At 33.2% G+C, this 24,642-nt stretch overlaps 2 protein-coding genes across 2 annotated transcripts; one reads left to right on the forward strand and one right to left on the reverse strand.

Annotated features, from left to right (window-relative positions):
• Window positions 1-662: 662 nt before the first annotated feature.
• Window positions 663-22,577, reverse strand: LOC123703206. Its single transcript, XM_045651136.1, has 10 exons — window positions 22,422-22,577; window positions 15,474-15,610; window positions 13,752-13,910; window positions 12,634-12,822; window positions 12,193-12,294; window positions 4,219-4,330; window positions 3,103-3,236; window positions 2,628-2,730; window positions 1,393-1,488; window positions 663-864 (listed from the first exon to the last, which is right to left on the reverse strand). Exons 1-10 carry the CDS (start codon window positions 22,443-22,445, stop codon window positions 763-765), a joined length of 1,158 nt encoding a protein of 385 aa, XP_045507092.1. The 5' UTR covers window positions 22,446-22,577; the 3' UTR covers window positions 663-762.
• Window positions 6,436-11,936, forward strand: LOC123703207 (nicotinamide riboside kinase 1). The gene is made up of 4 exons (XM_045651137.1): window positions 6,436-6,704; window positions 6,909-7,565; window positions 10,963-11,089; window positions 11,784-11,936. Exons 2-4 carry the CDS (start codon window positions 7,192-7,194, stop codon window positions 11,889-11,891), a joined length of 609 nt encoding a protein of 202 aa, XP_045507093.1. The 5' UTR covers window positions 6,436-6,704; window positions 6,909-7,191; the 3' UTR covers window positions 11,892-11,936.
• Window positions 22,578-24,642: the final 2,065 nt, after the last annotated feature.

Raw genomic sequence — 24,642 nt, forward strand, 5'->3', positions numbered from 1 at the left:
ATGTATTTTATTTATTTACCAATTAAATGATAATTTTTTACCGTAATTTTCAATTTTTTAATAAAATTCGATTATACAATATAATTCGATTAAGCATCGCATCAGTAAAAATGTCAATAATTTAAACATACTAACAACGATGAGTTGGTTTAATTTTATTTAATATTTTTTACAACTAGAAACATTAATAAGGCAGCGAGCAATAGATCTCATTGCCTGCGTCGAACGGAACGTAATTCAACATTTTCACAACTTCTCTTGAACTCACTTGAAATGATATTTTTTTTTAGTAGCAGTGCGTCAATAAATTTTTTTATTCACTATTCGATACAACTAAGAATTGTGTGGATTCTGCGCCATAAAATAAATAAAATTGAAGTAAATAGAATTTTTCAAAAGTAATTTGTCTCGTAATTAATATAATTAATGTCATTGGCGTTCCTATTCTTAGTGGATCGCATAGTAAACAGTTTTTACATAATTTAATAATTACTGCATCTAACAAAATAATTTACAGGTATTATTCATGTGCCATAAACAAATAGACTCACAATCATCTATTAATCATCAAAAATGTCCAAAAATTGTACAAAAAAATCATTCAAATTTACATCTTATTTCGCTTTCGTTAAAAATCCGTTGTATGATTAGAAAACATTTGCTTCGGACAATTTTGAGATAAATTGTTTGTCTGTTTGTTTATTTTACGTCAAAGCATATAGGAATCAGGAAAAATTATGTAAAAGAAAGATTTATAGGAATTTATAGTTCATTATGCTTGCGGCGAACATACCGCGCGAAGTAGTCCGGGCGCCAACACTTGCACGAGCCGGGGACTAGGAACCAGTCGTAGTACAGACGGACCTGAACATGTTTATATATATTTATTATATATATTTTTAGGGAAAGGCAAGTATTTATAGATATACGTTATTTTAAATCATTGCCAAGTATTAATTAAAAAATCCGTTCAGTGGTTTTCGCATGATAGAGTAAGAAACATACATACATCCATTCTCACAAACTTTATGTTCAAAAAGAAGTTATAATAAGATGTCACTCAGGAATAATTTAGTTATCTACTGGTGAAAGAATCTTAAAAATTGATCCAGTTTTTTTGGCTTAAATCGTTACGTATACAAACAGTTAGTTTGAATTAATAGTGGGTACTTTAGCATCAAATCTTATAAAAAAAGCATGTGTGCCGAGCACACTTGTCAAAAGTGAAACTTCTTTAGCAAAATTCAAAGAAATCAAAATCGTCACCTTACTCCATGACGTGACGGTATTGCCATAACGTGACCTTAAAATTTAACTCTCAACGCGCCTAAAGAAGTTTCTCTACAAAAAAAGGGATAATCTGTAGCTAAAGCTATACAAATAAGCTCATACCTGATAGCATCCAAGCTCGTCGTGTCCATCACAATGCAGCGGCTTCTCAGTCGTCACTTCACCCGTTTGGCTCGCGAACTGTTGGTACTGTTCTTGCTGTGGAAATATTTTATATCATTTTTAGTATGTTTTAGGTCTGTTTGCATAAAAGGAAAATGACCTAACTTTTGACGTCATAATATAGAAGAAAAAAGAATAACTAAAAGGTATCGTATCGTGATCGACAGCCGCGGTCCACGAAATTTTATTTCTACATACTTATTATAAGTCGCTTTCTTTGTCTGTTTACTAATAAATGGCTTATTTATTTATTATTTATTTATTTCTCTGTCCCTATTTGTCCCTTTGTATGCTTAAATCTTTAAAATTGAGCAACGGATTTTGATGACTTTTTTAAAAGATAGATTGATTCAAGAGAAAGATTTAGTATATAATTTATTAGGTTTTAGACAAATCTGGCGAAGCCGCGGGTGGCTAGCTAGTATTTCTATACATATAATAATTAAATAAATAAATATTGGCTCGTGCATCATTGTACTTCAACTCTGATTGAACATTACGGCTGCCGAGTAATTTGTAAGTTTAACTGTGAACTGTAGCACGGGGAATGTATTTGTAAATAACCAATAATATCGCCTCTAACGCTGAACGCTTCAAACTAGATGAAGCGATATGATTGGTCTTTACAAACACATTTATCGCTTCACATCAACATTATTGGTGGAAAAGCACCCTAATTTATTTATTTATTTTACAAAGGATAGCCAATAATTGTTAATACTAATTATAGACATACAAAGAAAATGCAATTTAACAAATCAAGTGCAACAATTAATTATAGGCTAACACCACATGCCTTAAAAACGGTTATGATTTAAGAACAAAAAAAAAACTGAGAAAAAACCCTAATGTTGCATACACTTTTACTATATATACTGTTAGTGTCTGTGTACGGCATGTACGACATGTACGGCGTGTATGACATGTACGGCATGTACGGCGTGTACGGCATGTACGACATGTACGGCGTGTACGGCGTGTACGACATGTACGGCATGTACGACATGTACGGCATGTACGGCGTGTACGGCGTGTAGGGTATGTACGGCATGTATGGCATGTACGGTATGTACGGCATGTACGACATGTACGGCGTGTACGACATGTACGGCATGTACGACATGTACGGCGTGTACGGCATGTACGACATGTACGGCGTGTACGCGTGTACTCACGCTGTTGCCGGGCGGGTAGTGCAGCTCGGCGACGAGCAGCGACACCCAGCGCGGGGAGCTCAGGCACCCGCCCTCCAGGTAGTGGCAGCGGGACTGCATGCAACTGTGCGCATTTTCCGTTATTAGTACAAATAGACAATATGGGAAAATGTTTTAAAAAAGTGTGTTTGCCGAGCACACGTGTGGAAAGTGAAACTTCTTTGGCATTGGATTTAAAGATACCATAAAAATAACTACGTTAAAAATAACCGACTTCAAAAACGGAAAAGTAAAAAATAAAAAAGATTTGATATTATTAACAATATTATTTAGTAAAATAATATATTTGATGTCGGTGCACGAGCTTAATACTAAGTGCTTAGTGCTTGGTACCGACTTCAAACCTATTTAACAAATAGCACAGTAACTAATAAATGCTCAAGCCATTAAATGTTTAAAAGCGTCACAACATGGCGCTAAACTCCCTTATACATACCGTGTGACCTCCACAGTCTGTGTGAAGTACCCCTCGTACGGGATCTGCACGACGTATCGCCACACGCCCTGGTAGTTGCGCGCGAACACAGGGGTTGCGTACTCCACGCGTGCGGGGCAAGGGGTGGGGGGGCCCTGGGGTAAAATGAAAATAAAATATTGTAGTGCAAAGGAAAGAGACAAATACACGAATAACCAATAATGAAAAAGAAAACATTTTAATACAAACGAAGATAGATAATTAATGTGTCTATGTCTATAATAGTAGGGGAGCCCAGGATGCTAAATGTGGATTTACTCGAGCGTCACGGGAACCTATTAGAATTGGTAGATTAGACCATAGCGAGAAAAAAAGGTCCTATAATGTTTTCACTTTTAGCGGTGGGGAAGGGTTTTTTGATTTTTTTTAATTTAAAAAAGAAAAAAATTGGCTTGGAAATACTCAAGCGCGTTAGATATTGATATTTTTGCATGCTCCAGGACGTCACTGAAAAAAAGTATACGTTAATCTGACGAAAGGGTAAAAAATTAAAGTAATATTATTCGAGCGCGTTAATATATGGGGGGGTTAATTACAATATAAGAAGTCCCCATTTCGCTAATCTGACGATTCGAGCTCAACCTTAGGGAATTATGGATTATTCAAATTTTCCAGCGGGGCCCCTGAGCGCACCCACCAACCATAACTGCTCATATTGACTAGAGGTACTAATGAATAGCTAAGGTACCGTCCCTTATAGTAATCTGACGCGCTCGAGTAAATCCCAAAATCCCCTCTTGGGCTCCCCTACTATAAATAATACCACATAAGACATCAAAATATATTGAAAGCTGTAAACTCTAAAGAAACAGATGAATTAATAGCACAATTAAAAAAATGTGTAACTAGGATAAAGTCGTATTAAGCGTGTACAATACAAAAAGATTTGTCATTTATATATTTTTACTTTCCGGCTCGAAGGACCAGATGATCGAAGCAATTTAGTACCAGTTTAAAAAAGTAATATGATAAAAAAAAAATGTTTTTTCACAAAAAGGCTTTTTTGTTAGCGCCGGTCGCGAACAGAAGACAGCAAACTTAATTAAAAAATATATTACAAAATATAGAAATAATTACCTCATATCTGTGTGGTCCTGGTCCATGCGGTGTGTGAGGAATGACTCCAGGGTCCTCCCGCCGTTCGGGCCCAGCACTGTCTCCGTTTATCGCGCGGTATAACATGCAGAAACTAAAAGAATGGTATTTTCTTTAATGAGACATTAAAACTACAAAAGCGCAAAATATAAAAAATAACAATTAAACAGTAGATGCGTTTATACAAGGTTAGAATGTAGGTTGAAATATTGTTATATTTTAAGGTTTATAATCAAAATAATTATCATTTCATGCATGGAACTGTTACACATTTAATTTACAAATGTTTTAATTCTTTTAATTCTAGTGCAACTAAATTAAAAATCAAACGAGTTTAATGTTTATAATATGTCTGTGGTTTATCGAAACACTAAATAGCTTTTAACCAGTGAAACCACAGAGTGAAACGGAACGCAACACGATACGTCACACGTTGGTATGTCAAAACCGGTCAAAACGCAATGTTATTTTTTTAAAGTTTGACATTTGTCATTTCAATTCGTTGCCGTGTTTTATAGGTTATGAGTGTTGAAAAATTATTGTAAATGTTATTTATTAGTTTGTTTGATGAAAATGTCCTCAGCATTAGTGAGAGAAGCGTTGGCATTTGTTGATCCAGAAGGTAACTGCGATCTCCATGTGTCTTTGTTTTTCTATGAGCCATATTACAGTGTTATATTCATGTTTCGGTTATTTGGTTACAGAGAACGAAAAGAATAAAAACAAACGATCGCGGAAGCGCTCGAACCCAGGTCAAGGTACGTCACCCTAGATCACACTAGTTACGTCATTTTACGATTATACTTACAGTATTCAACTGCGCCCGTAGTTTATGACCGCTATCGTATTGCCAATTTACGACATGATAAGTGATTGTAAAGTCATTGAAATTCATTTCTATTGTGTGCTCATGCATGCTATTTGAACTGGTTGGTAAGTTACATAATTAAAGATTATAATTATGTTCCTTTATGTATCGTCATTTCTGCAGCAATGTTTATTTATTGATAATATAGTATTCCTCATGCAAGACAGATAAATTCTGTTTAAACTGTTAGTGCATTAAAGTACTAACTTGTTAAAGTTTAATATGTACGCAGAAAAAAGTAATCTAACCTATTTAATTATAATCATCATCATCATCAGCCCATATACGTTCCCACTGCTGGGACAAGGGCCTCCTATGAGGGTACAGGCCATAATCTACCACGCTGGCCAAGTGTGTGTTGGCAGATGACACATGTCGTCGAACTTTTTAATTCTTCGACATGTCGGTTTCCTCACGACGTTTTCCTTCACCGTTCGAGCAGTGGTGATTATGTCGAAACAATTTACTTTTCTCAGTTTCAAGTTTTCCTCAACTGAATGAGAATAAAACAAAGCCAATTATATGTATATAATATATTATGTATTTCTATCTTTTTTAGGAATTGCTCAAAGAAGTATATTATGTATAAATTACATTTTCTGTTTTCAGGTAAAGTCCATCCATATAACAATAAAAACAAGAACAAAAAAACTAAAGAAAAGAAATCACAAGAAGAAATAGTGGACAGCAATATAAAGAAGCTGCTAGCTCTTTCCGCTCCTGTGGCCAATACAGAAATAGCTGATAAAGTGAGTTACAATATTGTTTTACATTTAATCATGTAAATTATTATTTAATTAAATAATTAGTCAAAGTGTATGTTGAAATGAACTTAGTACAGTAATACCAACTTATGCTTCTCCAATTACGCAAATTCCAAAATTTGCGGATTTACTTGCTGACTGTTACGCACATCAAAATGGTTATTTGAAGTTTGAACCTAACAAATGACTTGTTATATATATCTTTTTTGATGGAATATTTCTAAAGTAAACTTTATATCAGAGAATTAAATCAAATATTGAATGATTATAAAAAGAAAACTATAACTTGCACCCCAACTTAGACGAGTTAAATTTTTCAAGGCTATTGCTTGATCCCAACTATCACATAAGACTAATGTATTATTTTGCAGTACTTTTGAAGTGTTGCAAATTTTTAATAATAGTTAATTTGCAATGTTATTACAGATCATTGAAAGAGCTGTAAAAGGAAAACCACTGCTTGAGAAAATTGAAAAGAAAGTGGAGGAAGAAAAATCTATTTTATTCCCGGAAGAGAGCTTCAAAAAGTTTGAGAAAACCTACTTCTGTAGTTAATGTTAATGCAGTTTAGATCTAATTTTAATTACTTGGGAATAAATAAGTTTATATATAGCTAAAATATCAGGAAGATAAAGAAAAACCATAATTTCAAGAATATTAATACTGTTGCTATAAGAAATTAACAGTAGTTGTTATATTTTTATGTAACAAAAGAACAAACTATGCATTTATGGACTTGCCAGATGCTCTGTTGGGGAAAGTGGGTTTGGTTCTGACTTTCACTCTCTTTGCTATATTTGTGTTTTGGGTCAACTCCTACCCTTTTATTGACGACGGTGAGTGTTACTGCTGTTATTGTTATATTTGTTTTGATTTTTTTTATTCAATGCAATGCATCAAACACCCCCCATGACCGTTAGAAAGTTTTTAATATCTAAATTTAATCACACATTAGATTTTGAAATCATCTATCAGAAGCATTTGTGCAGTACTCATCTAGGCATCAATACATAGCACTTTCATATATTTATTTGTTTCAGAGCTAACAATCTACAAATATATACCGAATCCACAGTGGGCGTTACTATTTTGCGCAGTTTGGGGCCTGTTCTTTATCGGAGGGCTCATGTCCTTCACTCTATACCACTTGTACCCCTATTTATAAGTAAATATAACCAAGAAAATCACAAATTTGTGCTCGAATCAAAATTCCAGAATAAAAAACTTAGTATACAAGAAGAATCTAAGCTTAATCGTGAATCTAAGACATCAAAGTCTAAAAATTTAGTTTCAAATAAAACTTCAGAGGAATTTAAAAGAAAAATGTCAAAAGACTGGATTGTAATCGGCATATCTGGTGTGACGTGCGGTGGAAAGACGACGTTAGCGAATAAATTGCATGAGAAATTAGTACCAGTGTACACATTTCATCAAGACCAATATTTTTATCCCGACGACAGTCCAAAGCATGTGAAATGCGATAATTTGGATCACAATAACTACGATATACTGTCTTCATTAGATATGGGACAAATGTATGAGGATATTGTTAAAACAATGAATGGAGAAGTGAAGGCACAGGCGTGTAGCCTTGAGGCAGATCGCGGCAAGTTACAAGTGCAAGGGAAAAAGTTCTTAGTTGTGGAGGGATTTACGGTGTTGAACTATAAACCTATTATGGAATTGTGTAATTTAAGGTGAGGTTTTTTATTATTTAATTTTTTTAGTTGTTGTGATATTTTAATTTAAACTGTACTGTTCTTTGACAAATATTATTTTAAAACTCAAAGCCAAATTTAGCCTAATAAAAATCATCTAGATTTGACTCACTTTCATATTGTATAATATTTCATTAGATCAAAAAAAATTCCCTGTGCTGTTTATTGTATTTATCGATCAAGGGATGTATTTAGAGTAGAACACCCACATGTCAATTTCTTATACTTTTTTTATGACAAACTTTAGGTGAATTTTTCATGAAAAATAATGTAATATATTCTGAAATCTACTCTGTGTGTTCTACTCTTACATTTTAAATGCATCCCTTGATCGATAAATACAATAAACAGCGCAGGGAATTTTTTTTGATCTAATGAAACCTCGTGCATTGTCATATAACACGAATTTACCCCCAAAACATGTTATAATTCAAACTGAAACATTTATCTGTTCAGTTCGACTTCTAGAAGCAATATTGAAACGTCTTAACATACTTTTACCATTTACCACGGATTCGGAAAGCAGTTACTACAGAGTAGAACCGACAAAAAACTTAATCATTGCCTTATTTTAATAATAACTAGCTTACCGCCCGCGGCTTCGCCCGCTTTGTCTAAAACCTAATAAATTAAAACTCAAAACTCAAACATTCATTTATTCAATTAGACTACTATTTAGTAGCACTTTCGAATCGTCATTACATAATTATTTTAACATTTACCACCGATTCGGAAAGCAGTGATCTATGGAGAAGAATCGGCAAGAAACTCCATAGTTGCTCTTTTAAAATCATGTCGATATTACATAATATGTAAATTATATCTAAATACATAATATATCATAATATACAAAGAACTGTCCTGTGGTTTTTACGCGACAACCCTCCATGGGTTTTTATCGTCCATATATTCCTGAATACTGTAGTACGCTCTCTGAACTAGTACATTTTTTATATAAGTTTTAAATTTAGAACTACTAAACTCTCTAATATTATGAGGAATTCTATTGTAAAAGCATATACCTTGACCCATAAATGAATTTTTAACTTTAGCTAATCGGAAAAATGGCATTTCAATTCTATTTCTGTTCCTTGTGCCATAACAGTGTCTATCTCCTACTCTTGTGTGTAAGTCGGCGTTTTTGTGTACATGCAAAATATTATTAAATATATACTGTGATGGTAGAGTAAGTATACCAGTATTCTTAAAGAGATCTCTTAGTGAGTCCCGAGCACGTAAATTATATATAGAGCGAATGGCTCTTTTCTGTAAGATAAATATAGTTTCTATATCTGCTGCCCTGCCCCATAGTAGAATTCCATAGGACATAATACTATGAAAGTAGCTGAAATATACCAATCTAGCTGTATCTTCATCGGTGAGATGCCTTACCTTTCGGACTGCATATGCTGCTGAACTGAGCTTACCTGCAGCGGTGTTGACATGGGCTCCCCACTGTAGTTTCTCGTCCAATGTTAACCCAAGAAATACAGTCGATTCTGTAGGGTGTAATACCTCCCCGTTCAAGGTAATATTTCTGCTCAACTTTTTAACGTTAGGTAGTAAAAATTCAACACAAGTTGTTTTTTTGGCATTTAATAATAAATTATTAGCAGTAAACCAGTCGGATATGTGTAAAAGAGTACTGTTCACTTCGTCAACATTTGGGTCATGCCTATCCACATTGAATATTAATGAGGTATCATCTGCAAACAGAACTATTTCACACCTATCCTGTAAATAATAAGGTAGATCATTGATATATACCAAGAACAAGAAGGGTCCTAAAATAGATCCTTGTGGAACACCAATGTTAATTGACGCACCGCTAGAACGTTCTCCATTAACAACTACAGTTTGTATCCTATCATGAAGGTATGAGGCTATGAGGTTCTGAGCTTGTCCTTTAATCCCATAGTGATTAAGTTTGCGCAATAAAGTACAATGTTCAACGCAGTCAAATGCCTTGGAGAGGTCACAAAATATCCCCAAAGCATTTTTTGAGTTTTCCCATGCCTTATATATATGTGTTAGTAGTGCAACTCCAGCATCTGTGGTTGAGCGCCCCTTTGTGAAACCAAACTGTTTGGTGTGCAGCAAATTATTAGAAGCAAAGTGACTAGTCAATTGGTTTAATATTAACTTTTCGAAAACTTTACTTAATGTTGGTAAAATCGAGATAGGTCTATAGTTGTTACAGTCTTCTTGATCACCTTTTTTAAATAGAGGTATAACTTTACTAAGCTTTAGTAAATTAGGAAATGTACCATAGTCACAACACCTATTAAATATGAAAGCTAAATTGTTTGCAATATTTTCTATTATATTATTAACTAAATTTACAGACATTCCCCAAAGATCACAAGTATTTTTTAAATTAAGTGTCTTAAATGCTGTAACAATATCATTAGCAGTTACGTGACGCAATTCAAATAATGTACTGCACCCCGCAACATGGTCCCTCAAAAAGGTCTCTGCAAGTATTGAAGACGAATTTAAATTATTAGTAATGCTAGCAGGGACACTACTAAAGAAATCTTCAAAAGCAAGCGCAACATCAGCATTTTTGTCAATAACCATGCCATTATTTACAAGTTTTATGGTATTACTTGATTTGCTTTTACCCATTTCACCATTAATAATAGACCAAACTGTTTTAACTTTATTATCCGAGTCGCGTATTTTATCCCTGATATACAAACGCTTCGCAGTAAAACAAACAATTTTAAAAGTTTTTGAGTAATTTCTAACATAACTAAGAAAAGATGGATCTTTATTATATTGCTTCATACCATATAACTCATAAAGAACAATCCTACACCTATGTATGCTAGGTGTCGCCCATTTACTAAATGGTAAATCCTTGGTAATATTTAAAGATTTAACTTTAAATATTTTTTCAAATTCACTATGAACTAAATTAAAAAGATTTTTAAACATTTATATACTAATACCTTCCTCCTTAATCACTCTATCTATAAAAAAAAACCGAATCAAAATCCGTTGCGTAGTTTTAAAGATTTAAGTATACAAAGGGACATAGGGACAGAGAAAGCGACTTTGTTAACCGACTTCAAAAAAAAGGAGGAGGTTATCAATTCGGCCGGTATATTTTTTTTTTTTTTATGTATGTACACCGATTACTCCGAGGTTTCTGAACCGATTTACGTGATTCTTTTTTTGTTCGATGCGGGATGGTGTCGAATTGGTCCCATAAAAATTTTATTCGGATAGGCCCAGTAGTTTTTATTTTATGAGCATTTTTGTCTGTAGGTATTTGTAAATTTTGCAAGTGCAAGTTTGAAGTCGGTTGTTTTTAACGCAGTTATCACTTGTTTTATACTATGTAGTGATAAGAAGTATTTATATATTTCAGGTACTACTTCATATTAGAGTACGGCGAGTGTCTCGCGCGGCGCGTGCACCGGCTGTACGAGCCGCCCGACGTGCCGGGATACTTCGACACGTGCGTGTGGCCCGAGCACCTGCGCTACCGGGCACAGGTGTGCCATACGTGATGTGTGCTGTGTGCCTAGTGCGAGTTTTCATCGAGTACGAAACGTTACTATCGCGTTTGCGTCACAGCCGAATTAGTATGGGGAATCGAACAGCGCCCCTAGCGGACGTATGGGGAAGCTTTGATTCCCCATACAAATTTCGCTGTGACGCAGACGCGATAGTAACGTTTCGTACTCGATGAAAACTCGCACTAGGCACACTGATGTGGTGATGTGTGCTGATTCATCACATATCATCACATCGTATTTATTAAATCCACACTAATATTATAAATGCGAAAGTAACTCTGTCTGTCTGTCTACTGACTACTGAACCAATTTTCATGAAATTTGGTATGGAGATATTTTGATACCCGAGAAAGGACATAGGATACTTTTTATCCCAGGAAAATGACGCAATCCCGAAATCCCACGGGAACGGGAACTATGCGGGTTTTTCTTTGACTGCGCGGGCGAAGCCGCGGGCGGAACCTAGTAATAAATAAATAAAAACGTGACACTAACACGAAGTGACAGTGATACTGCGTGACTATCTTTTATTTTGTATCAAGAGTTAAGACCTATAAAAACGGAGCCAATTTTTACATTTACTCCATATGTCAGAATATTTTTTCAACTTTTTGTACAAAATTGTACAATAGAAGGATGTTTATTTTGTTTTTTTGTATTTTTTTTATAGATAGAAAAAGATGGACGAGTGAAGTTACTGGACGCGACCAGACCGGACGCGCTCGAAGTTGTGGTCTCAGATCTAAAGGAGCTCGGAGCCACTGAGCTACTCGGATAAATTGTATTGTTATTTATATTTAAGAATATATGTTTTACTACTTAATGTTTTTTTTTTTTTTTTTCTGACAGTCGATTTTCATGAATCATTTTGCGAAAATTAACCTATCAAACGTAAATAAATATAATAAACGTTTTTTAAAACGATTTCCTATCTGATATGATATTTATTGTAAATTTTCTGTTATAGCCAAAATTAATAATAAATCCCATAAATTTAATCTTAATTATTTATGGGCATATTAAGTATTTACACATTAAATACTTCTGTATAAATAAAATTCTCAAGTCTATATACTCACACTCCGCCTCCATCGCAGAACTTCCTGCTCTCTCTGGGCACGGCTCGCTTCGCTTCGCTCGCGTCCGGTTCGCTCGCGGCGCGCTTGCCACGCTCTTCTAACCTGTTTATATAAAAGTCACACACATTACGACAAAATATACTTGTCTGTGGATAGTTTTTATAAATGATCGTTAAAACGGAATAAAAATAACACGAATAAAGTCAAATCAAATTAGCCTAATCTAATTATAAAATATACATTACTTTAATAAGCTAAGTAAGCTAACTTACATAGACTAGATTATAGACACTGTTTAAAATACATTACTAATCACAATCATTTTTGAGATGCATAATCGATATGTTTACAATAGTTTGTTGAAATATAAAGTACCAACCAAATAGTATACATAACATATACTGTAAACTTTCAACTATGGTTTTATATGGCCATCCTTACCTATTATGATGCATATCGGGCACAGCCTGCGGCATCGGCGCGCCATACGTAGCAGTAGCCGGCGTAGCGCTCGTAGCGCTGTCCCCCGTAGCGGCCGTCACGTGCGCTACGCGGGGCAGCGCGTCGTCCGCGCGTAGCACGGGCAGTGTGCGGGAGAGATAGCGCAGTGTGTGGTTGCGGATAAGTTCGCTATGGAGTAAAAGAATAGTTCTTTTGTTTGTTTATAACATATCAATAAATATTACATCTAGTTTTAAAAGCATGGGTAATGTGTGGTTGCGGATTTGTTCGCAATGGGGTAACAAAATTTGTTTGGAGTTAGGGAAATGTCTATACTTACTCTATAAAATTTGTAAGCAACAATTTATGCAGATTTAAACAATTTTGAACAATTATTGGAATCTTTAAGATATGTACTAGCTGCCAGCGACATCGTTCGCGCGTGCATAGATTGAAATTCAAACGAAGTTTTATCAAAATCCGCTCGTAGTTATTGGATAAAAGATTGGATGATTTCTGCAAGTACGTAATCTTGTGTTTAATCTTCACTTTAAACTTCTTAGGGTTAATCATGTTATATGCTTTTTTTATTCTAAACATCAATAATGATAAAACTGTATTTCGTTACGGTAATTTTATGTTCTCACGCGTTTTGAATAATTTAAATACAAGAATGTACAAAGTAAAAATGGTGTCACTTTGCACTGTACCGTACGTGACGGTATGACCTCTACATAATTCAAATAATGAACTTTTTAGAACAGCTTTGTCTCAGTTAAGTCCATTGATTAATAAAAAAGTTGTGGCTCGAACCCACTGCGTGGTTTAAACGGTAGGAAACCTAAAAAGAGTGTGAAGCTATCTAGTCGGTGAAAAAAAAACAGTTATAGAAGTTAGTGCACTATAAACTAACAATAATAATCATCCTGATTTACCAAATCGTAAGTTCTGATGATAATTATTATTTATCTACTTAATGAAAGTCTTAATTTGTGCTGATTTTTAAACTCAAAAACATCTCTTAAATAAAAATCACAATTTTTCAAAAAAGCAAAAAATGTAGGGTATTTTTATAAAAAAACAAATACCTAGCTTAAAATGTAAATTTAATAACTTACAAAGGATAAGGTTCCCCATTAGGGTTCTGTCCCATGGGGTTCCGTGGGATGAGTCCCCGGTTGAGGTCCCCGCATAGGTTGTTGGCGCTCACGTGCGCGCGGGTTTCCGTAGCTTCTGCACACTCGCTTGCAACCTGACGGTACGGTGGTGGACGGACTCTGGGCGGAATAATATTAATGATTATAAATTATAATTTTTTCATAGATTTTTTTTAAGTATTAAAATGCTTATAATTAGATGTTTAAAAAAATTGATGGTGACGCATGATTCGAACGTACGAATTCAAATAAAAGGTACGAACATTTTTAAATAGATGTGTGGGTACCTATTTTTTGTCTTTATGTAGGCTATTAAATAATCTATGAATGAAAGGATAATAAGTGATAATAATAGTTGAAATAAAAAGGGAAATCTTTAAGTCTTTACCATATAAAAATATATTTGTTGGGATTTATTATTGCGTATTTGCAATTTGCATTCCTTTTCATTTAAAATATAATTGACATCCACAATATGAATTCTTATACGAAAATGGATCGAGACGTCGTGACCAGAAGTAGAGATATAAAAATAAGAAGAGCTTTAAAATATTGTAACATTTAAATTTTTAAATAATAGAAAAAAATCGATCACGAGGCGAGATTCGAACCCGCGTCTTTTTGCCATTCCGGGGCGACGTCTACGACGATAAAGCATTTGAATGCCATAAAAACCAAAACATCTTGCAAACATGTTTGATTGAAAAGAAACGCTTTAAATTGGAAAAAAATGGTTACATACTTATAGGTAAAGTTAACACAACTTATGCCTTCCTAAATCTGTACATTACAAAGTGAGAGTGATAATCCATGTAAATATTTAGTGACCAAGCGAAAGAATTTAATGCTAGGTAGTAAAATTGGAGTGAACTTGTTATCTCGGTTAATCGCGGCATAAACCAAATAATTAATGTTATATGAGGCCGTAAAGCGGCCGGCGCCGGGTTGCTTTCTCTGTCTGTTTGTCTGACACCAATAAATACATGCACATTAGCTAAATACCATGAAATTGCGTTAAAGCTTTTTTCTTCTAATTATTTCTTTTGAAATGACTAAAAAACAGACATAAATACGATAAACAGATGATTAATTATTGTCATTATAAAAGTGTACAAAGTTGAATTAAATCTGTTCGTTTAAAGTGGGTCGAAAACAAGCCTTAACTCGTATTCAGTTACCTACATACAAACATAAGAGAAGCTAATGAAATCGTGAAAAAAGTTATATTTTTGTTATATTCAAGACTTTAGTAGATATTGTATAATGTACATTATGTATGTACCAAATCCATCATTGCCTCGGGGAAATCTTCTATAAGGTAACAATTTTCCTTCCGCATTACGCAATGTGAACACTCGATTGAATTGATAATGGCGTCTAAAAACTAGACATACCTATTGTCTTCTGCTAGTGTCTTGTAATATATAAGTTCGATTTGCGGAAGTGACAGGTGAATTTGCAAAAATATGAAAATACAGTTCTACTTCCTTTTAAAATTGCTAACTTTTCCTCCAGGACCCATGCAAAATTTCAACAAAATTTGTATTTATTCCAATTTACACAATAACACATATCCGCGCGTCAGTTAACAGACGCACATAGTTGACAGGTCAAGTTAAAAGTTTATTTCTTAACTTAATAATTTAAGAACAATTTAAATTAATTAATTTCAATGAAAATTACCTTGGTGGAGTAGCATTAGGTGATTCGACAAACGCATAGTATCCTTCAGGAGGCTCCTCCGGGTCTGCTTGTGTGTCTGTGGGTAATGCTTTAGGTTCTGTCGTCGGTTCACTCGCGCACAGCACCGCTGATAGCGTCTGAAATATATTGATACTTAAACATAATATGTAAAGAGATAATAAGAATATATAAATAACTGAATTTGGAATGTTTATTTGCGGATTGGAAAGGGTAAACAAATAAAAACTAAAGCTCTTTGCATCGCGATCGGTGATACGTTTGATAAATTGATGTTATCTTTACCTACGTATTGCGATTCTAAAGTATTTCTAAAATCAATGTGAGTGTGTAGTTAAATAAATGCGTGAGTAAGACGAAAGTTTGAATCACACAGTTTATCTAAGTACCTACTTCAACATCAACATTGTTGGTATTTTTTATAAAAAAGTACGCGGCCGCGGGTACAAAATATATTAGTTAGGTACAACAAATGTAAACTACCCGCATATTTTTTGATAAAATTTAAAGTACTTATACCTGATGATGATTTGTCGTAGTTATTTGGGTTTAATTTTAATTAAAAAATATACCTAATCAAGTGACTAGTTAAGTAACTAAGTGAATTTTTATTATTAAACCCTATCTGTTATTACATAAAGTAAACATTGTGAAATTCCGAGATGTTTACAAATAAGTATACTTAACCATTTAACGAATACAGTAACAACCGTAACTCGTCTATCCAATGGTTACGGTTAGCGGTTATGCTGACCTGCATTCCGTGTCAATGATACAGGTGCCATGCCATACGTATCACTACACTTCTAATGCAATTAGATGCTTTGTTAAAACATTACTTGCCATTTATTTTATAAGATTGATATAATAAAACATAAAATATGTAAAAAAACGTAGATTACATTTTTTCAATGAATAGAAAAACTCGATCTCGACGCGCGATTCGAATCTGCGTCAGATTACTTAGATAAATCATAAAACAATTCAGTACAAACACATTTCCAACGTAAAGTAGTATCAATAGTATTGTGAGTCGATAAAAGTGAAATGTATGCCATTCATTGGGAGTACCATCAAAAGAATTGCTGAATTATAGCATCATTGTCAGCTATTTGCTATTATTACAGTCATTACATACACAATACCGCTATTGTATTTCGCCAAATTATAAGAGTTTGATTTAGAAATGTGGAATTAGACTTTTAGGTTTGTCAGTGCTTAGGATTTTTTATCTTCAAATAAATATCTTCCGATCACTTTTGCAAAATAGTTTCTTAATAGTTAACTATGATACTGACAATTTTCTAATAATTCTGAGATCGGTTCATAGATTTTATAAATGGAATGGACGAACACGATATTGACTGGAAAGTTCCTCCAAAAGGCAAACGAGACTGACTGAGGATAAAATAGGGGATGAAAGTTTGTAACATGATCATGAGCATTTAATTTGACCACGCGGGCATAACTGCGGACAGCCTTACAAATTATAAGTTATAACGTCGAAGCAAGAGCACCCAGAATATTTAAACGTAGGTATTTTTTCTCGGCTGCATAATGCGTACCTATATTAGATGTACATGCTATAGCTTTTTCAAGATCATTCTGTGCTAACAGATACCTAATGAATAGAGCGCGACCACCTCCAAACTTTAGCAATGACGGCGTTGCTTGAGCACTTGTTTCATTTGTTACTTTGACCCGATTCTTACTTGGTATTCGGTACTTTAACCCAATTCATGAACTTTAAATGAATGCAATCAAAATCTAAACCCAATTCAAAACAATAACAGAATTGTAGCGTGTTCTCAAACCTCATTTCACTTTCCCAAACAATTTGGGAAGAATGTCGGTCAGTCGTGGGAGTTTTTATCCAAATTAGGAAGTAGTTTTTGTGCGTTACACTGTCAGACTTTATAGATTTGCTTTCACAGCTAAAATATATTTTGTTTTTGGACAAATGAAGCCGTGCGAAAAGCTACGTTTGTTATTTTAAACTATGCTAATTATGTAGGTCGTTACTGGAATGGACAATGCTCTACATAATATACCTATTTGAGAATATTTCAACAAATATATTGCTAATATCTTCAAAGTGTCGCTAGGGACGACACGATCTCTACCAGACTGTACGTTATCTCTTTATTGTTTATAAAAACAAAAAGTCAAATAAAATAAGTTAGTATAGTTATAGTTAAGTTAAAACAAAAGTCAGAAAGACATAGTCAAAAAAATATTACAGAAAACAATATTACAATAGGTACTCTACAGTAGTTATAATTTCGACAACCTAAAACTACGAGATAAGTTATATAAAGCTATTGTTTGGAAATACTTGCAAATTTTAGACAAGTCATTATCCTCATCAAAACACAAATATAATACATATGTAAACTGTACTCTTATTGTTAAGTATCACTTAATGTGTCGTTGTGGTCGTTATCATTAAGACGTAAACTTCCACGTTACAATAGAATTATTTTAAGTTTGTGAAAAATAAGCTGTTTACCAAGCTTACCAGATTTTTGCTCTATATTTACATACCCATTACCCATGTGACCATACTTTAGTACATACAGTGCATTACATATTTTATCTGAACCTACGTCTGTTAATATTAATATGTGTTGTAAAGATTGGTTATTTAATAAAACGATTCTGTCCCACTAAATACGGTAAACTGTTATAGAATTTAAACGTTTAACTGAATACATTCATGAATTCTGTTCAATATATTAGACAAATATAAATATAGCAGTGGCAGTGAATTAGCACAGAGAACTACATCGCTATCATCGCATCTACAATCTACATGAGATTCTGTCACGTCAGTGCCCCGTTAGTGCGTGACGCGTGACGCGACAACTAGCGCGGTGTAACCACATGAGTAGGGTCCACACGATTGTGAGAAGTTAATTGAATAATTACTGCAAATATGTAAAAAATAAAGGAAAAGAAAAGTGTATGATTTTTCTTTGTTTTCTGGTCTGAGACCCTATTTAAAAGTTTTTGGACTACTTTTTATGTATTACTAGCTGTGCTAGGCGGTTTTACCCGCGTTGCTCCGATCCCGTTGGCCTTAGCGTGATGATATATAGCCTATAGCCTTCCTCGATAAATGGGCTATCTAACACCGAAAGAATTTTTCAAATTTGACCAGTAGTTCCCGAGATTAGCGCGTTCAAACAAACAAACTCTTCAGCTTTATAATATTAGTATAGATTTTTAATTTTACCTAAATGAGGGATAAGTTAAACGATTTTAAGGATGTTTCCCAACTTTTGTTGCTTTTTCTGTCATTACCTAGGTTCTTTCAGCATGTGATATGATTGGTGTTAGACATTTTGATGTCTGGTAAACATGGGTTTTCGTTAACCATAAAAACAAATTAATAGGCAAACGGTATAGCTGAGAACCCTAGGTGCGTGTGAAAAATATAAACCTGTTAAATTATTTTATCTTGATATTAACTACTTAGTTCGAGTTCTATACATAGTTGCTTGAAGGCAGTCGGTTTGATAACAATTAATTACCATCAGATTAGACAAAGATAACTTTTACCAATCCGGCTGCAAAGCTGGATTTTTTTTGCGTTTGAATTACACATAATGCTATCTCCTGAACCAAGTAGGTACATATACATAATATGATAGGTATAATATTATAATGTTATGAAAGTTAATTACCATCAAAAGTAACAATAAGGTGTCAATTTCACACATTCTTTCGTAAGACAGACTCCGTTAAGCTTAATTTAAAATATATAATTTACTTTCTCTAGAAGTCTAGATGATTTTGCTAGATGCTAAGAGAAAATTCTTGTCTTTCAAATGCACTTAGGTAATGGTGTAGGTATGTATCTATTGTCAGCTCTGGACTAGGACCCACAAAATAGCAGGCAATAAAAACTAAGAATTTCATTCTGTAGGTTCTGGTATCTTACTATACATCTTCAGAGCATCACATCCGGTTACGTTTGACCCATATTCCCACAAAAACAGAGAACAGGCTCTACGCGAACGGTATACAATGACGTCACACACCGTTATACGTTTGACCTTCACCCAGTGGGGAGGTCGCTCACCTGATTTAGGACTACGAATTCTTGACTAATTTATTCAAATTTTATTAGAGATGGCTGTTACATTTTTATTATACTTTGGTGTTTATAATCGATTAACTGTGATGCTACTGAATGTTTACTGAGAAGCTATAAATTAAATAGGTACGTTATACGAATTGAGGAAATCTGTTGGAATTGGTAAATAATATGGTAAGGCTTTTAAAATTAGGCAAATTAGGCTTTGATAAGTTCAATATAATCATTAAAAAGTTCTAAAAATTAGTATTCAATAGAATTTGACTTTAAATTTTATTAGTGAGTTGGATCTCAGCTGACAAGTCGCTTTCGGCCAAAGCTCTCTTTATCATTGAGCCGATTTTGTATGCTGATAAAGCTATTTTATTGTGATTTGCAATAAACGTTAAGTCTAGCACAGATAATATAATGTCTAGTAAAAGTAATCTCAACTTTCCTAGTAGTTATATGAATTATACGTCATGCACTGTTTACTTGTTAAATTCTTTAATTTCTTCAAATCCAATAAAATTTCAAATTTCACAGTGGCAACATGGCTACACTTAATTTAGCTTGAAATGTACTTAACGATTACAAGGCATTTTAAATTATAATTATAAATTATAATCGATACTGGTCATTTATCTTCGGTTAATTTACATGTTTTAATAAGCCTCTTGCATTTAACGACTATGGAATTTCTAATAATTTATTTTACTGTTTTAGGTCAAATGGATAATGCCGGATTTCTTATTTTACCAAATTCCTAGAATACTCAGAAATTGCTTTACACTTGCTTTTAAACAAAAAGAGTAAAGACGAATTAACTACCTAACTACCTATTAAATATTATTATATACCTAATATGTAAATGAAAAAAAATCTATTGGTAAGGTAGGTAGGTATTATTTATTGAATCTTCCAAGCACTTTTGTTTGATTCACTTTGAAAATTTTACATTTCGCAACAGCTAAATATTATTCTAAGTTCTAACCATTGCCATTACTGGGAAACAATATATTTAAAATCTATACAGCAGTTTTATAGATAAATGTTCTATATATGTATGTCACTTTTGTTATGTATGTACATATAATATATGGGTATCGATTCGTAAAAAGCAGTCTCAATGTAAAAACGTGAATCGTGCGTAGCGGGACCGCTAGCGAAGCACATTCCGTGCCGCTCAAGACGATTTCCGTAGAAAAATGTTTGGTGTAAACTAGCAGTAGAATATACTAGTACCACAGTATTCTAGTACCATGGACCCAATAAGTACCTACTTAATTGTATTGTATTGGTTGGACTGTTTATGAGAATTTATGTTAACATATTTTAATGTGATGTGAAGTCTTATGTAAAGTAGATAATGCGTGTAGATGATAGATATTAGATGCACTATAATAATATTGTGGCTCTACCAAAATTTGTATTTGAATATGAATTACCTTATGTGCATTTGCCTACATTCAATTAATTTAATAATGAACAAATTGAACAGTAAAAACAATCTATCTATTATAAAAGAAAGCGAATAACAAGTCAATATAAGAATATAAGTTTCATGAAATAATTATTATGAAAATGAATTTCCGGAAAGTATCTGTAACAACAATATTGTACATAAATTATTATTCTAATTTATTTCCGTACCTACTAACCATGCTGAAATATACATATATATGTATCAAATTACAAATACATAATATATACTGCTATTACGTTTTCTTTACATTTTGCTTTGCACGTTTCACGTAAATATTTAGTAGTCTGTCAAACATTTCTCTTTTAATACATTTTCCCTTAATTCTGGTAGGTCCATTTAAAACAGAGGTACTTTATGTACTCTCTCGTCTAAGTTATCCATTGAACTACTACAATAGCAGTGAAACCGACCTACTGAGCGACTTGTCAGATGGAATGAGCATTGTAATGTGTAATGGAGCCTTGCGTGTCTCACTTGAGGCTATGTTATTTTGTGTTAGACACATAAGATATTTCGACCTATTATTATTGACCTACTCAAAGAATCAGACTAACTTTTAACGAATTTATTGTTGTATATAGAAAACATAAAGTTATTTACATTAGTTACACCTTGTACAGTGTACCTACACCTTACACCAAGTAAAAATATTTTTTTTTATTGTGTCTATTACAGAATTACAGTACCTAGTAGGTATATTGCGATGATACAAATAAATCTTCTTAAATCTGTTATAAAATCTAAACAATACCGCTCTTAGAAAATTTTGAATTCAGCAGTAAACTGAAAATGTCCATATTACGTACGTAGGTATACTCAGTAGCTTCTCGGCCAAAGTTTAAAAATGTAATAGAAAAAAGCTTAAGTTCAAAATATAATATTACTACCGGGAACATAACGATATATTGAGGCGTAATACACCTAATTAATATTTGAAATCAACGTATTATTTTGGTACAACTTAACATTAGCGTCCCGGGGAAATATTATGTACCACCACGTATTATAAAATATACGCGATCCCGGTTGATAGAGCAAGGCAGTCACCTAACTGTGTTACTTGTTACCTTATTTAGTCCCCCTGCTTTCTAACTAGACCATAACATTACTGTTTTCCATACATTTTTAATTTACAGTTATGTGTAGAAATGGCGCCAAGAATTTTGTCGTCTTACGAGTGTAGGAAATTATTAAATTGCATACTGTCTCATAATTTCCGATATATGAAGTAAATACAATAGATATATGTCTTCCATTTTCTGCATCACTTTTTAAATCTAGAAAATGTTTAAATTGTATTTTTGAGTGTTAAAATTTTCCGAGTTTTCATTCGGTAAGTACCTATTAAATTTAGTAAACTACTTACCAGAAAAACAAAAAATGGTAACATTTTTGAACTTGTCCTAAATACGCACACTGCACAATACACAATAAATAAAAATAAAAATAAAATGCAACTTTCTATTTTGGCGCGGTCACCGCATATTTTTTTAAGGCAATGGCTGCGTTCTATACAGCCGGCCGATTGGAGTCGACTGAATCACAGATACAAAATATGGAAGAACCGTGGAGAGAGTCCGCGGTGAAAGGACTGCATTCTTAGAGTATAATATATACTATCTATAGAGTGCGAACAACCAAGTGGGAACAGTAGGCACAGGTGGGAACAACACGACGTTCCCGCCGCGAGCGCTCGCAGTCGTGGTTGAGTGCTCACGAAGTGCGTTGCTCTGGATTTTTTTTCATATTACGAATAAGCATGGTGAAATGTGCTGTTCTATCTTGCAAAAACGATACTAGAAAATACACAAAATTGAAATCCACTATCACATTCCATCAGTAAGTCGATTGATAGACTTATTTTTATGAAAATAAATCTAGCATCGCGGGGGTGAAGGGTAGGTGAGAGGCGGACACGCGCAGGCTTGCTCGCGCGCCTCACTGCCGCCACGTGATCGTAGTGATGTGACCTGACCAACGCTGTACTCGATATAAAGTTTACTAGAAGAACTATATTTTAACAAATTATTTATTTAACTTGAAATTTAAAACTCTTTTAAAAATGTATTATAAATATATTTGTGGTGTGTTTTGTATGATACACTTTCTAATATTAAGAATGCGAATGTAAATGTAAAGTATGTAGTGTAAATGTAAAGTATGTAATGTTACGATATATTTTCTGAACCGCTAAATTTTGATAGTAGAATGGATAAAATTAAATAAAAAAATTATTAATATTATTTATTATATTATTATTTTAAATTATTAATTATTTGTTAATATTTTTTACCATTTTTAAAACATTATTATTATGGTTTGATTTATTATTAAAGAAATAGCACTAAACCTGATCTTTTATTTTATTAACTTTATTATTTAAAAAGTACTCACGTTTTTCTGATATTCCAATTAAACATATTTTTTTAAAGTACTTATAATTAATACAAGAAAATTTCATATATAATATTTAATATTCAAATGGAATAAACAAACTTTATTCAGTTGGTAGACAAATTTAAAATTACATATTTATACTTTATTCGTATATTTTTCCTTTAATAACTTATTGAACATAAAATTTACTTATGATACATATTTATTTACATAACTTATCGACAGTTCAACACGCAATTGATACCTACCCATCCCTATTTGTCACACACACATCTATATAGTATCTATAGCTCATCTGCCTACGATGCGCATTAAGCAATTTGTGCAATACACTCGCTCTATACTATTGTAATATTATATACTCTAAGACTGCATTATTTTCCGTTCAAAAACTATTTAGTGAAGTTAATTCTTAATAATTACTTTCATCGAAAGATCTAAAAAGACAAACGATTTCGTACAGTTCTTTAAGTTATTACTATTGAGTTTAAATACACATTCCATATTACACTAAATTCTAATACATAATACATATTACAAAGACAAAACCTTAGAGTATATAATAAACTATATTATATACTCTTAGGACAAAACATTTGTAACTATTATTGTACCAAATAAAAAATTAACTCGCGAACTCTCTTTTGCTAGGTAGTTCATTTTTGAAGTGAAACTCAGCGCGTTGAGAGTAAAATTTCAAAACGCGTCGTTGCAATGCGTAAGGCGACGATTTTGGTATGTTTGTATCTTGCCGAAGAAGTTTCACTTCTGGCACGTGGGCTCGGCACACAAGCTCTTTTTTTTGGTTTGTATATTTTATACCGATCGATATATCGACAAAATAATCAAAAAACATTTCAATGTTTTTATATAATATATTTTATTCCTTGATAGAAGAAAAAGATTTTCACAAATGCAAACTATTTATAATATAAACACATAGATACATAGAACTATATAAATGTGTTATAACGAGGTTTTAACTGAGCAATTTCACGTGGAAGAATATTCACTTGGTTCATTATCTCCAGGCGCGATATATTGATAAATTAAATTGGTATCGAGTGATGGGTTTTTTGAAATTCTACTTAATGATGAATATAATATTATGTTTTTAATTTCTTAATATTGTGTGAATAGAATGAATAGAATACTTAGTATTAATGTTACTGGCATATTATAAAATATTT

This window comes from Colias croceus, chromosome 25, assembly GCF_905220415.1.
Source record: "Colias croceus chromosome 25, ilColCroc2.1".
In the NCBI taxonomy this organism is placed as follows: domain Eukaryota; kingdom Metazoa; phylum Arthropoda; class Insecta; order Lepidoptera; family Pieridae; genus Colias; species Colias croceus.